We start from the raw sequence: 15,247 nt of genomic DNA, 5'->3' as shown, positions 1-15,247 counted from the left end.
AACTATTTCCTTTTCTGTCCTCACGTTAATAACTTTGCCTGACCGTAAGAATTTGCTTGGCAGTATATATTTCAGCTCCTTAACCCGAGGGGCACCTGAAATATAACAGTATAGCCCCGTGCTCACGCTGCAGCCACATCAATTTGCACTTGGGTTCTAGTTTGTACAGAATAAAATATTTTTTTAACAGGGAAGCAATGCATAGCAAAGCATGTGTGCTATGATCCCACCTGCCAAGGTATGGACGCCAGCTCCACTCGATCTGGTTCTCAGCCTGCTCCAGCACTACAAAGTTATCCCAAAAGAACTTGTAGCCTTCCCCTGTCCCATCTCCAACCTAAAAGATCCCTAAGGTGAAGCAGCTTTTCCAACTGCCTGTTCCTTTGGGAATAGACAGCTACAGAGGGTATGAGCTGAGATCCAGACGTGTCCTCAATGTTTGCTAGGACTGCCTGCACACATGACCACTGGCAGGAGGATCTCCCGACAGCACCGTGCTGAGCTGGCCGCGGAGCCTGTTGGCATAACATGAAGGGACAAGGAGCATTGCTCAGGGCTTAAAAAAATAGTTACAACCTGAAGACAGCACACATGCAGGTAATGGCAGGAACCAACCTGGAGCAGGCTGTGGGGGAGTTTGCTGTAGTACATGACCCACTGTGCTCAGGACAGCCATGTGCCACTAACCCTTTAGTTCACCTCAGCATCCAAGGCCATGAGGGAGGGATCTGTGCTGTGGGCTGGATTACTACTCTTCCTTATTACCCTCACTTCATCACACAGAGGTGCAGCCAGGGAGCCCAGCTCCCATGAATCTCCAGCTCTGGACACTCAGCAGAGGTGGGAGCAGTAGATGGTGAGGAACGAGAGCACACAGACTGGGTGAAATGTGCAAAGAGTGGTCCATACCATGACATCTGCCAGACAGGACTGACAGCCTCAGCAGCACAAGATGGCCAGAAGTACTCCATGTCCCCTAACCCTCTAAATGCCACCTGTGTTTGTGTGCATGTGGCCATGACCTCTATACCTCCTTCCAGATAAAGCAGCCACCACAAAGATGCTTTCAAAACCAGCTTTCTGTATTGTGGCTACAAACATTGCTCACTCACCTGTTAACTTCCTCTCCAAAAAAGCACAATATGCTGAGCTCCTTGTTATCATACCCCTCAACACATACCCCTCCACCAAAAAATCCCCTTGAATGGCACAGGACAGTGTTTTCCCTTCCAGGGAAGTTCTGCTGTGATAGGATAGAGTCAGTCTGCCTGGCCCAGGGACCACACACATTGTCCATCCAAGTCACACCTGCATGCACAATCCTTCAGGCAAACTGCTCTTGGGCTTCTGGAAACAGAAGAGAAAATTCAACTCAACCCTAATGCACTTTTCAACCTCGAGAACAAATTTATGTGACTTTACTGATTACATTTTCTAAGTGCATTGTGTAGATCCACCTCCCTTCCTCACACACACGGAAATGTTCTGAGACTGTATCTCAAGAGAGTGAGAGGAAATGCAGCCATAAAAATCATAATATGGTTCTGTAAACTCATGGCCATAAAACAACTGCCTTCCTTTTGCCCTTCAAGTGTTCCCTTTCAAAACACTGACATTCTCCTCTCTGGAATAATGCAGAAAATCCAGGCGTATATGACTCTCACAGAGAGCAACAGACAAATGGGCCCAGAGAACAAAAATGCATCACTGAAATGTCCTTTCCTGAAACTTCACTACAAGGGAGAGAAGCAGAAGCAAAATAAAATGCATGTTGAGAAATACATTTGTTCTGGGCAATGAATTCTCACATTCAAGGTGTGTCAGTTGCCTTCTCCATATAAAAATTACACCTGGCAGACAAACAACACAGGCTGGCCACCACTGTTCCTAACCTAGTGCTCAACAGTGAAGGGTTACCTAACCCTCTTGTTGAAAATAAAAATAAACAGCTGTCAGTTACCAACACGACACAAACATGCTGGAAGTGGAATGGAGTGTCCAAATACAACACATTTGGAGGGTGAGGGGAATCACACTTTTACATGGCGCATCAAGAAATGTCTAGATAATCTTGAGAAGGCCACACACAAGGCTCTTTAGACAACTCTTGGTCATAAATTCTATTGCACTCATCAGGGAAAGTTTTTTTTGTCCAGAAAAGCTCAGCAGATTTTAGAGAGCTTAGAGCAGAATTCTCAAGCACAACGAAACTTTTAAGTAGAGTTTTAAAAAATTGCAACTTCCAAAGTCCATTCAGTATGCTGAACTCTTTGGAAAAACACACCTGCACGCCACGTGGGTGGAGGAAGAGGAGTGGCTGAAAACTCTCATCCCACAGTTTGAGCCACTTAATGGTGAGTTATTCTGGAAAAGTGTGCTCTTAGCCTTACTGTCCCTTTAGCAAAGGTGACCTCAGAACAAATCCTACCTTCCTGTCAAGAGGGAAATGAACTCCAGCAAAGATCATTCAGACAGCACCACCCTTTGCACACCAGCTGGTAAAATACAGCTCACCTAAATAAACAGCTTCCTGTTTTAGGCAAGGATTCCTGGGAAGAAAAAACAATACCCTCCTAGACAGCTATTGCTTACGGAAAGAGTCTGTGGCTAAATAGGGCATTCTTTTTCTACACTCCTGATAAAGAAGCGACCACAATAGTTTCATGTGATCTGGGTACAGCCTCAAGCCATCGGCTGTGTCCTGGGCATATCGCCACTTCTCCTTCCACCTGCTGCTCTTCACAACACGCAGGTGTCACACACAGAACAGTCATTGGTTAAAAAGGACATTCTAACCAGAAGTCAGGCGAGCAGCACCCACTGTGGCACCCTAGAAAGTATGATCTCTGTGTTTCGACATCCTTTTTCCCTTTAACACATGTTCCCTTCACAGCTGTCTCCAACTTTCTGTTTAAACTAAAGAGGAAGAAAAGGGAAATTAAGAATGCTGTTTAATTCCCCAATACTGTTTGCTTTCCAGCTCCACTTTAAACCTTATTGCACAGAGCAGGGATGTGGGCAAGGCACCCCATAGGGAAAATACCCTCTTTCCCAGGAGAAGGACACAGTCCCCTATGCTGGAGCAGCCTGGAGAGGAGAGAGAGCCAAATCAGGGGCAGGAACAAACAAACATGACCATGAAAGATGCCCTCACAAAGTCAAGCAGGAAACAAGTTCACAAACTGGGCTGCAGTTGAGTCACAGCACAAATGTCCTTCTGCCCCAGCACTTCCCCATGTCCATGTGGGTGCTCTGCCCGCCCAGGGCAGGAGGGAGCCTCAAATCACACCTCAGGCTCGGCTGCTGCCGTGCCCATTTGATGCCTTCAGTCACAGGGCAGCAACCAAGCAGGGAGGAGCCTTGAATTCCAAAGCAACTCAAGTCAACACCTCCCAAAACACTAGCTTGTGTCTTGTGATACCATGGACTTCTGGATAAATTAGATATTTGGCTGTGGAAAAACACCCAGCAATAATACCAACAGCCCTACCTTACACTAGCTTGGAGTTTTAGTCGGCTTTGTCTAAACTGCCAAAATTTTTGCTGGCAAAGGAAAGTTAGTCCTATAAAGGACTATAAAAGAAAGAGGTAAGTGAGAATTAATATCTAAGTGATGGCTAGCCTGCCTCTGAGAGCCAAACACAGCAGATTTCAGGAAAGGAAACCAATTTTTACCAAGAATTAACAGAGGAAGTGCCGAGTGTCACAATTTATGCTCAGCAATGTGCTGGCAGCAGACAGCCCTGACAACTCTGGGATTTTCCCCTCTTCATTTCTGCACTGACTAAGGCTGGAGCTTCTGCAAAAGTAAATTCTCCAAAGGCCTAAGTGAGAACTCAGCAACAGTGGCCCACGTCCACCACGCACATGCCTCTGCCTTGCACAATCCTTCCTAGGAGATGGTCCGGGAACAGGGAACAAAATGTGTCAAACCTGGCTCAGCACAGAAATTCACAGAATGAGGAAAGGAAAACATACAGCAAAGCTGCATAGGGAACTTCCCATAACAGGCATGGAAAAAACGTCATGAGAGTCTGTCAGAGATCCTAATCTGAGTTCCCATAGCCAGCATATTCCACACCCACGACTGATGTGAGCCTACCACCTCCCATAGAAGCTGGATTCCCCTTTTTATTCCTCCTCCTCTCTTTTCCAGGTGAAAACGGCTCTTGTGGCCTTGTGGCAACTCCCCTGTCCACCAAAACAGCCCGGGGATGCCTCCTCTCCTTTTTCCAGCATAGATCTTATCTCCAAAATGCTCCGTTGTCCCACACAGCCTTGGGGATTTTGCTGTTAAGTCAGTGGCAATTCTTATACCTGAAGCCAAGCAAGCAGGACGGCTCACAGGGAGCCCCAGCAGCCAAGAGCTGATCACAGAACGGGTACAGTGGAGCACGAAGGTCTGTGCCACCTGGCCATTCCATGAGGCTGGATAGAAGAAATCAGCACGCACCAGAAGAAACCTCTCAAAAGAAGCCAACCCAGCCCTGTAACGGAAAGGTGCTGCCAGGGCATACCAGGACTCAGAACAACATCCTGGTACCCGATGGCCTAAAGCTAAAATGAGCACGGCTGGGGAGCAGCTGCCAAGAGCCTCAGCGCCTATGGAACTGGCCTAGAATTGAAAGGAAATACCCGGGGACAAGAATTTCTTGTATGGTTGGTATTTGTGATAAGTTCAAAAAAAAAAAACAACTAGAATCATGTGTTAACCTTATTAGTCACTTAAGAAATATAATCAACACTTCTCTAAGAAAAAATATAAAGCATAGAGAAGAAACTAAAATTAGGAGAAGCTGTTTTCTGCAATGTTCAAACAGGAGGGGGAGATGTTGGAGTGAAAGCTCCTCTGGACTCAGGCCCAGAGGAAAGCTAAAGCACAGCTCTGTATATCTTTAGTTTTTTAAACAGCTCTTTTGTAGAGCCTGATCCACCAATTTTTAGACATTTCTCTAACAGCACAAGAGCAAAGTTAAAAGAAAATCCTCCAGTGTTAATTAGAAACCCAGAAACAGGGCAGATTGATCTTTAGCAAGGGCTGCTCAGCCAAGTTACTGAACACACTGACACCAGTGCGGATGGGCAGGGACAGGGGCTGGGGAAGCCTTATCTCCAAAATCCTCTGCTGTCCCACTCAGGCTTGGGAATTTCACTGTTCACGCAGTGACAATTCTCATACCTGAAGCCAAGCAAACACCGCGGCTCACTGAGGCCACCAAACCGAGCCCCCGCAGCCAAGAGCTGATCACAGGAGGGGTACAGCAGAGCACGAGGGACTCTGTGTCTTTTCAGCAATTTTTTGCTAAGTTTCTGAAGGCACCGACCCAGGGCAGGGGACAGGGCTGGGGACGCCCTGGGCAGGCAGATGTGAGAGAGGTGCTGCTGGACACTGGGCACAGAGGGCCGGCGGGCGGGGGTCTGGGGTCCTAGCTGGGAGTTGTGGGCAGCGAGCGGGGGTCGGGATCGGGATCGAGCGGGGAGCGGGATCGAGCGGGGATGGGGATGGGGATGGGGATCGAGCCGGGTCGCGGGCAGAGCGGGGGTCGGGGGAAGCACCGGGTCCTCCCCCGCGCCAGGGGGCGCTGTCGCGCGGCGGCGGCGGCACTTCCGTCGCGGGCGGCGGGCGGGCGATGGCGGCGCAGTTCCGCAGCTACGTGTGGGACCCCGCGCTGATCGTGGCGCAGATGGTGCTGCTGCAGGCGGGGTACTACAGCTCTCTCGGGCTCTGGCTCGCCCTCCTCGGCACCCTGGGCAGCACCGGGCCCTCCCTCCAACAGGTCTTCAGCGACGAGGTGAGGGCGCGCCCCGGGAAGCCGCCGCGGGCACAGGCCCCTGGAGCGGGGGGGACTTGCTGGGGCTCTCCTGGGGGACAGACCCCGCTTCCGTGTGGGCATTCCCGGTGTTAGGGACAGCCCCCTGCCCAGGGAGCACCTCGGTGTGGGCGCAGAGCTCCCCTACCCGGTGTAGCAGCCCCCCAACACATAGACCTGCTGTCCCGTGTAGGTGCTCCAGTTTGGAGGTAGAGTCCTCCCTTTGAATAGGTGGTACCCCGGGGTAGAGACAGCACTTCGGTGCATGGTGGGCGATAGCCCCCATATAGAGACAGACACCCTGTACAGGTGGTACCCCTGTGGAGAGAGAGCACCTCGCTCTGTAGGTGATACCCCTTATAGAGCCACCCTCCCTCGGTACCCCCAGTATAAAAACAACTCCCCCACCCCCTGGAAGCAACCCCAGTATGGACACACACCCTCCACCCCCAGTTTAGGTGGTTCCCCTCAGCACAGAACCAGACCTTTCCCTTCCCATAGGTGCCCCCAGACAGACACACATGTCCAGCTCCTCGTGTAGATCCTGATCCATGCAGGGCTGCGCCACGGGAGATTTCAGGCTGCGATTGGTGCCGCGGGTTCCTACTAATGGTCCCATATAGATTTTAGGCTTCTCAACCCCGCCGGGGAGGCTCTCCATGATGGCTTTCATCCTCAATGCACTCACCTGGTAAGTCTGCAGCTAGCTGGAGTACCTGCGTTTTGTCCTTTTGTACCATTAAGCTAAAGAATTCAGTGTGATGTACTGCCTCTCTCCAAACATCTCCCAGAATCCCTGTGCCTTTTTAAGCATGTCTGCTGAGGGCAGTTGGGATCTGCTGACTCTTGGCTTTCTAGAACCCGGAAAAGTCATTTCACTTCATTGCCTCAGTTTCCCAGCTGGGAATGAGATTTGCTTCTGTGGGAGATTTTACTAAAAGTTAGAATTAATGTATCTCAGCAAACACTGATCCATAAACACTAATGTATTTTGCCACTGCACAGAGATCACTAGGGGAGATAGTCTAAAAATTCCTGCCTGTTCACTGCACTAAAATCTCATTTTCCTGCCATCATGTAATTAAAAAGCTGTAAGCCTGTAAGTCTTTTTGCAGCAGCCAGGAGAGAGGTCAGAAACAATCTATTCGGAAAATATTTGAAGAAGTTTTAAAACCACTACATAATCAGCTGCTGATAGCTCTTGCTGCACCCCCCTTTTCCATAGGTCTGGTGGAGTTCACTAATCTCTTGTCTTTACTTTGCAGTGCTCTGGGCTTGCTGTACTTCATCCGGCGAGGGAAGCAGTGCCTGGATTTCACCGTCACCGTTCACTTCTTCCACCTGCTGGGCTGCTGGATCTACAACTCGCGCTTCCCCTCGACGCTGACGTGGTGGCTGGTGCACATCGTGTGCACGGCGCTGATGGCGGCCATCGGGGAGTACCTGTGCATGAGGATAGAGCTCCGGGAGATCCCCCTCAACTCCGCCCCCAAATCCAACGTATAGACTGGCTCTGGCAACACCATGCTGCGTTATGTCATTGTTCCCAGCACAGTGCATCCAATGCCTCAGAATCATCCCTGAAGAAGCACAGCAGGTCTGTTTAGACTTTATGATTAATTTTTTTTTTGGACTTCGGTGACTGCATGAGCGTGAGCATCTCCTCTGGCATCAGCTGACAGCAGGGGAGGAGCAGATGTTTATTTTGTTAACACAAAGTATTAATATGACTGTATGGAGAGCGTGCCCTTAAACTCTTCACTCATGAGACTGTTAAAAGCCAGGTAGCAAAACTTGGTGCGTGAGGAGCATTTGGAATTTAACGATGTGGGAGTGCCCTGAATGGATAACACAGTGGTCAGCTCTTCTTGCTGGAGCTGGCATGGTGAGCAGTGGGGCTGGGAGCTGCTGCTTCCAATCTGTGACTTGTTTGGGCCTTGCCTGGGAAGAGTCAAGGAAGTGAATGGATGGGGAGAAAGAAAATAGTTGTACTTACCTGAATCACCAGCTGCGACACTAAATAACCTGTACCGTTAGATGAGTTTGTTTGCTGTTTCCATGTTTGATACACAGAGGTGACAGACAGCAGTTTGCTGAAGAAATCTTTTGTAATAATAAAAATATAATGTTGCTGTGAGCGTTACGGCTCTCCTGAGAAGCTGAGCACTTCAAGAAATACCACGAGTGTCTGTATCGTGGCAACAGAAGGATGCAGGCAGAGAACACTTGGCTGGGAGGTGCCCATTGTGTGGGGCGCATAAAATTTCCTACAATAAACATTTCATACCTCTGCTCTGAAAGGAAGGTATTGAGTGCTGTCTTGGGAAGTCAGCTGGCATAATCCCATTTCAGAGGGATTGTCAGCAGTCCAGGATCTCCACATGTCCAGCCTGAGCCTGGAGCTGTCCTGGGGAAACTTGCAAAAGTGTCCTGGAGCCATGATGCTCTTCTCCCTTGGATGGGCCTTCCTGTCAGGCTTCAGCAGTCTAGCAACAGATGTGGCCTGGTCGAGGTGATGTTAAGTAAGAGACTGCTGTTATTTCTCAAAATAATAGGATGTGCCTTTATTTAGAGGCCCTTCAAATAAACTTCAGCAGGCAGGGACACCCCCATACTGCTGAGGGGCCAGACCTGCGTGGTTCCTCTGGATCCACAGCCCCAGCAAACAGCCCCACATCCTGCCTGGTTTCCACTGAGGGATGATCACATTGTGCAATCCCAAATGAGGGCAAAGCCAGGTCTAAAGACAGATTTTTCTCCTGTGCAGCATCTTGCTGCAGGAACTTCCATTTGTATGTTAATATTTGTAAGTTTCGATTTGCATAAGTTATTTGTTAATTCAGTTTGTTGAAAAGTGGTGGGATGATGTGAGACTGAAGTTGATAAACTCTTTGAAGCTGCTCTTTTGACTTTTGTTACTGGGGAGCTGAGCTGTATTTCAATCCCTGCTCTCACACTCAGACACTGTAAATTGGGGCAGGATGACATCCTGCTGCTTTACATACTTGGCAGGTCTCCAGAGGAGGATTTCTGTCTAAACAAATGTAACCAGCACTTTTTATACTGGGGGATTTCACCAGGAGCCCTTCCTGACCAAAGCCCTTGTAAGCAGAGTTTCAAACAGCAGCAGCCTTTCAGAAGGAAGAGTTTACACAAGTGTTTTTCTGGGCAGGAGTCAGCCTGGAGGGCCCCCCCGAGGTCACTTCCTAGGGCTGCCCCTGCAGCACAGCAGTCCATCCCTTCTCAAAATCTGCTCATTTTTCATGTGCAAGGATACTTGCCTTTCTCCCAGTCACTTCAGCCTGGATATAAATTGGTCTCCAGTAGGTGCCAGTATCTCCCTCAGAAAGGAGCAGGGAGTGTGCATGTGGATGGGATCAGGGCGTGGAGCAGAGGGCAGCGCTGCCTCGGGATGACAAGCGCTGGCTCGTTGTTAGTCATGTTTTAAGACTCCTTCAGGGTCATTTTTGTCCTCTACTGCTTTTTGGTGCTATTCTTGAGAGAGAACGTCCCAGTCCTGCAGGGACAGGGAAAGTTTGCAGGTTTGCTTCAAGGTTTAATACCACACCAAAGTGTGGTGTTGGACACAGGAACTCCTGTGTTCGGGGCTGTTCTTGAGGCAAGCGGGAGCTAAAGATTAATTACAGTGAATTTGAGAGCAAGGAGACAAAGCCACATTTTTCCAGCTGCTCCCAGAGTTGCTGTGGGTCTGTATTAACAGAGCTACCACCTTTGTTCCCCTGCAAAAACAAAGGTGAAGACTTTGGACTAAAACACTTAACCTATTTCTTTTTGAAGACACAAGATATGCTGTAACTGCTTCAGCAGCTTCCCGGGGAGGGGGGTGAAGTCTGGGGACAGCTTTGTACCTGGCTAAACTCAGAGCAAGGCCATGAGAAGAATCCTCAGGCTTTAACCCTGAGGCTGCAGGACATCCCAGGAGCTGCACTGCATCAGCATGAAGTGTGCTGTAGGATCAGAAATCTTTGTGAAAGGCTGCTGACTGCCTAGGAGAACTGAAGCTGTATATTACTTTTTTTTTTTTAAAGGACTTCTACTGTAATTGTCCTAGTCATAGAGGAGGTTCTGCTAAAAATGAAATACTGATTGAGGAAACTCATCACTCCCATACTGTGAGACCTACTTTTCTCTCACATGCTTTCAGTCAGATTTAGAAGCACCTTTGGCTTTAAAAAAAAATCTGCTGCTCCATACCAGAACAGTGGCAGATGGTCTTTGTTTCTTAATGAATCTTTGGGGTTTTTTTGTGTGCAGTAGTGGAGGGATTTGCTTCCAGGGAAGGTATGTCCCAACACCTGCTCTTCTCAGAGACAGTGGCAGTCATCCATTTGCATCCATGGTTTTGCAAAAAGAAGCTTTCTTGCAGATCTGATACTTCTACCTTCCCTTTCCCCAAAGCTGTTTCAACGTAGAAAATTTTAAGAGAGGAATTGCCAAATTCAAAGAGAAGGCAAAGGTTGTGGGATTTTAGGGGGCTGTGCTTATTTCTTTTCCTAAAGGCATTAAACAGCTGTTCTAAACAAAGAACAGGTACAGGATTTGGAGCCAAAAGACTCCAGTCTTGGTTGTACGTGACTCCCCCCGCTTCAGCTCCCCCAGCCACAAGAGATAACAGGGGAGTGGGGAGTGGGATCAAACAGCAAATAGTGCTGTTGGAGTGGAGGAAGAAGAAAAAAATGAAGCATCTGAGTGGTTCACTCCGGGTTTTACCATGCTCTGCTTTACCCTTTCTCCACTGCTCACCCTAAGGCTTTGTGTCCCAGATGCTGAGGACTGAATATGTAAGTAACATCTCTGCTGTCTGTAGAAAGCCAAGGTGCACTGAAGTGCTGTCTGAACACCAGCTCTCCTCCCTGGCTTATTTCTTGGAATTTGCCTCAATTTCTTCATTATCTCCTGCTGCTGCTGCAGGAGCCAAGTGCTGAGTGATAGAGAAGGCAAGAGGAAGAACACGTGAATGCCAGAGGAAAGCAACATGACCCAACACCACTGTTAGGAAAATGATCCTTTGCTCTAGAAGCTTTCCCAGTGCCTGCAATGCATCTGGGGGATCTGAGGAGTTAGCAGGGCCCTGGTTTCCCTGCTCACACATTAGAGCACACACCCCGTGGCCCTGTGCAGCCAGGCAGGGCACAGAGATCCATCAGCATCCTTAAAACAGACTGCCTTGGGCTAACCAATAATATTGTTGTTCCTCTAACATACTCAAAAATCACTTGCAAACACCTCTCTGTTCCAAATACTTCCACGCTTGTACTGAAGCTGCAGAACTTACAATGCTCTGAGCTGCAAAGGAGACTAGGAGACTGCGCTGTCGAGCAAGAGCCAGGACAAATAACTTCTGCCATGCTGTTGGCTCTACAACAAACTTTAATACTCTGGAATTACACACTTCTACCCACAGCTGCTTACAGGTACCCTGGGGAAAGCTTTAAAGCAGAAGAGTTGTTATAAATCCCTTTCGTCCTGCTAGCTTGATACTCCCTCTCCCCCCCAAACATTTTTGACCTCTGTCCTTAGAAAAGGGATTTACACATAACACAGAAGTTACTCAGGAATTCAGATGTGTGGAAGAGAAGTCATGCAACTGTGATTATTGTGCAGCAGGGGTTTTACCACGTCCTCAAAGAAAAAAGGCCAGCACGAGGCAGTAAGGTCCCTCTTCAGCCTGTGACAGGACAGAAACCATCCCCTGCACCTCACGGAGCAGTGGGAAAAATACCCATCTTCTTTTGAGTGCCCAAATCAAAAACCTGGAGAGTTGATCTGATAGAAGGAGTCAGAAAAGTAAACAGGTTTGCTTCCAGTAGCCATAGAAGAGTGCAAAAGTGTCCAACATTCATCCTTTTTCCACAATTTATAATTTTTCCCCAAATCCTATGCCCTGTATGTACAAGTTCCCAAATCTCCAGACAGCCAGGTCCATGCCTGTGCCTTGAGGCAGAAGGGGACAGGAGTTATTCCAAATTACAGAGAAATTTCAACACCCTGGAGATGGTGCTGAGCTCTTCCATGTCTCACAGGCGCAGGATGGAGCCGGGAGTTTCTGAGCTCCACACAGCGTGTTCCTCAAAGGTTTGGAAAACAGATCTGAAAGATGCCATGCCACACACTGCCACCACTTTGGGATACTCACAGAGTTTATAAGTTCAGCCAAGTGACGATGAGGGGAATGCTGAGGATGGAAATGTTGGGAACACGGATCCAGGCAGAGCTTTGGGCCATGCTGGGGCTGCAGAGGTCGAACAAGCTGCCTTGAAATTTGGTTTTTCGTGACTCCCTTCTCAGCATCTCCCAGACGGCTGCTGCTTCCTTCTGGCACTCCCAGAGCACCGTCAGGGCACAGGTGTGGAATTCATCCCAATACCTGCAGCCAGGGAGACACCACACTGTCAGACCCTTTGCACACCCACAGTGCTGGATGCCAGGCAGAGCCTTGCTGCCCTGAGCCTGCCCTCTAAGCAGCAACAACCCTCGTGTTTTGTGCAAGTTGCCCAGACTATTCATCCCCTCCATCATCTGCCAGAGCATCTTGGCTAAAACTCTGAATCTCAAAACACTGAAATTATTTATTCCTTTTTTTTCCTCCCCTTTTCTCTGGAAGTCAATAAAATCCATTATTTTCCATCAACAAATGTTTCCCTGAGTATCTCACACAGGCTGCAAACAAAGGCCCAGCACATCTCATTCATCACTTTCTCCAAGCTTTCTCCAAGCAGAGTCAAGGGCAAATGGGAGCACAAAGCACAGAGAAGGACAAGAGCTCCCACAGACTGTCACAGCTTTAACTGAGGTATGGGCAGGGGCAGGAGGAATTATTCACTGTGTTCTCATTAGAATCATCTCCATTTATCTGCTGGGTATTACTTGCACAAGTAGAAGCTGTTCAGTGGAAAGAGGCTTTTGGGGAGTAACAGAGGGAAAAGACAAAACAGGCAAAGAAAAAAAAACAAACCCGGGAGTTGCTCTGCTGTCCTGTCGCACATGGGCTGGGGCTGGGCACCACGCCCAGCTCCCTGCAAGCTGGGGACTGCCTGGAGGATAGGAGCAATTGCTCTGACACTTTCCCGGTGTCTGCCACCACACCAGGCACACATGCCACCCGTCAGGAAGGGGATGCAGCCCAGCTGGCTGAGTGGGGACACTGTGCACCCAAAAGGACAGCACGGTGCTGTCTGAGTGTGCTGTGCTGGAGATGACACCTTTGTGCAGACAGGCAAACCTGAGCACTCTGCTTACTTAGACCCAGGGCTTACGTCAGAACACCAGCTGTGAGGTAGTTCATTAAACCGAGTCACTGTGGCAGAATAAACGTCCCCAGATAATGAGAAAAGCTGCTGCCAACACTGGCAACCTCCGGCGCTCACTCCCGATCTGCAGCGGCAGCAGAAGGCAGCTCTGACAGGTAAGAGTTAAACCTGACCCATGTCTTAAGGCAAAACAAGCTGGGGCTTACGTCAGAACACCAGCTGTGAGGTAGTTCATTAAACCGAGTCACTGTGGCAGAATAAACGTCCCCAGATAATGAGAAAAGCTGCTGCCAACACTGGCAACCTCCGGCGCTCACTCCCGATCTGCAGCGGCAGCAGAAGGCAGCTCTGACAGGTAAGAGTTAAACCTGACCCATGTCTTAAGGCAAAACAAGCTGGGGGAAGGTGAGGGAAAATGGCAGCTCCGGCCTGGATCTGCTTTCAGCTGGGATGGCAATTGCCAGCGTTTCAGCCTTCACAGCCCCCATCTGCTCGGGCAGGCAGGCTGCTGGCAAGCACCTTGCCCGGCCGGCTCTGGGGCAGCGCTGCACACAGGGCTGAGACATCACCAGCCCCCACAGCAGCTTCTGGCTCCCTGTCCGTCCCTCACCCACGCTCCTGGAGAGGGGACCACGGCACCAGAAATGCAAGCAGCAGTGGATAAGGCTGAGCGTCAAAGGCAAGTAATTCAGAAATATTTCCTGGCAGAAAGCTGGGACATCATCAACTTCCTGCTGGGGAAGATCTCAGGACCTGTTTCGGTGGCGGTCTGTGCCTCTGAGCTGTAAGAAAAACTCAGCTCGCACATTTCACGTGAGCTTCAGCGAAGGAATCGCTCCTCCAGTCCCAGCATGGGCTGGGCTGACTCCTTGGGTGTTTCTAATACCAACAAGCCTCCTTTAAAAAAAACAACCAAAAAGTATCAATTCTGTCCAAAACAGCAGTTCCCATTTCAACCCAGCCGTAGGCAGGTCCCAGAGAGGTTGTTCATCCTGATCCAGGCTGTCTCCTGGAGAAGGGGGAATACAGAGCAGGCCACAGCCTGCAGGTTGGATTCCAGCAGCTCAGAAAGCCTGACCCCAGGGCACTCAGCCCTCCAACTTGCTCTGCCAGGTTTCCACCACCCCCAGGCACCTGGGTTTTCCCTTCATTGCTGCCTGCATTTCCTTGTAACTCCTGTTCACTCCCCATAGGTCGCTCTGGAGATGCAAAGCTGCCTCCATTTACCTCTGCAAACGTTTTACATCCACCTTGTCGCTTCTGCTCGTCTGCTTTTTAAGCAGACCTCTCCCCAAACCTGACCGACACCACCCCTCATCATCCAGCTCTTCTTCAGTTCTGCTAAAGTTAACGTCCTCCCAATACCGTCATCTCAGGGCATCACTACAAACTCAGGCAAACCAGGGCTGGGACAATCCAAGCCTGAAGGATGAAGGGTTTGGACAGGGAGGGAGAAGGCTTGTTTTGGGCAGCAGGACCCACCTGATGCCCAGTGCAGCCTGCTGCCGGCAGTGCTGGGCCCTGGGCCAGAGCAGCCACTTGCACATCACTGCCTGAGTCCTGGGATCCAGGGGAGATTTTCCTGGGGTGCAGAGTGGGTCGCGTCTCTCCAGCCCCACTCCTCCTGGCTGCGGGCATGCAGGGTCTCATGGGACCAGTGCTGGAGGCTGGAGCTGCTGCCAAGGACCAGGGATACAAACTCCGGTGGGAGACAGGCAGGAGATGGATGGATGGATGGATGGATGAACGGACGGACAGAGAAAGGAAGCTCACTGGGTTTATCTGCAACCGGAGGGAGGTGTGGAGCACATGTGTGTGTGCAGGCACGACGGGACTCAGGACGGCAGAACAGACAGGGGCAATGCCAAAAGACAGGCTGGCCATGCACCGTACGCACCTGCAGACTCGGCGCAGCCCCTGCAGCTCGATGCCCTCCTCCTCCTCGTACGTGGCCATGCTGTCCCCCAGCTTGAGGACGCAGTCCGAGAGGCCCCGGTAAGCGTCGGCACAGGCGGGGGCCGCTGCCAGCAGCCCGGCCAGGTGCCCTGCCAGCCCCGGGGGGCGAAGTGAGCACCGGCGCCTTTGGAGACAGAGCCCACCTCCGCCCCGGGGTGCCCCAGCTCGGCGAGCGGCCCCTTCCCCGCAAGACAGCCCCGAGCCCCCCCC

General features: G+C 50.2%; 2 protein-coding genes across 3 annotated transcripts in view; one reads left to right on the top strand and one right to left on the bottom strand.

Annotated features, from left to right (window-relative positions):
• The first annotated feature begins 5,592 nt into the window (after positions 1-5,592).
• SYS1 (Sys1 golgi trafficking protein) lies at positions 5,593-8,711 on the top strand. 2 transcript variants are annotated; one of them, XM_008633698.2, is made up of 3 exons: positions 5,604-5,792; positions 6,434-6,501; positions 7,076-7,951. In XM_008633698.2, exons 1-3 carry the CDS (start codon positions 5,631-5,633, stop codon positions 7,314-7,316), a joined length of 471 nt encoding a protein of 156 aa, XP_008631920.1. In that variant the 5' UTR covers positions 5,604-5,630; the 3' UTR covers positions 7,317-7,951. The 2 variants fall into 2 exon arrangements, with proteins under 2 accessions (XP_017588390.1, XP_008631920.1); XM_017732901.1 differs by lacking the exon at positions 6,434-6,501 and having other exon boundaries at positions 5,593-5,792; positions 7,076-8,711.
• A 2,467-nt stretch (positions 8,712-11,178) lies between these two features.
• NRN1 (neuritin 1) overlaps positions 11,179-15,247 on the bottom strand; it is a 5,491-nt gene continuing 1,422 nt past the window's right edge. Inside the window, exons 3-4 of the mRNA XM_017735432.1 lie at positions 14,979-15,216; positions 11,179-12,198 (exon numbers count right to left, since the gene is read on the bottom strand). Of these exons, the coding sequence (XP_017590921.1) occupies positions 11,973-12,198; positions 14,979-15,216 (464 nt within the window). The 3' untranslated portion in view covers positions 11,179-11,972. The remainder of the gene's footprint in view (positions 12,199-14,978; positions 15,217-15,247) is intronic.

Source organism: Corvus brachyrhynchos, unplaced genomic scaffold (assembly GCF_000691975.1).
Source record: "Corvus brachyrhynchos isolate BGI_N302 unplaced genomic scaffold, ASM69197v1 scaffold10, whole genome shotgun sequence".
NCBI classification, from domain to species: Eukaryota; Metazoa; Chordata; class Aves; order Passeriformes; family Corvidae; genus Corvus; species Corvus brachyrhynchos.
This window is presented reverse-complemented; position numbering and strand designations above follow the sequence as displayed.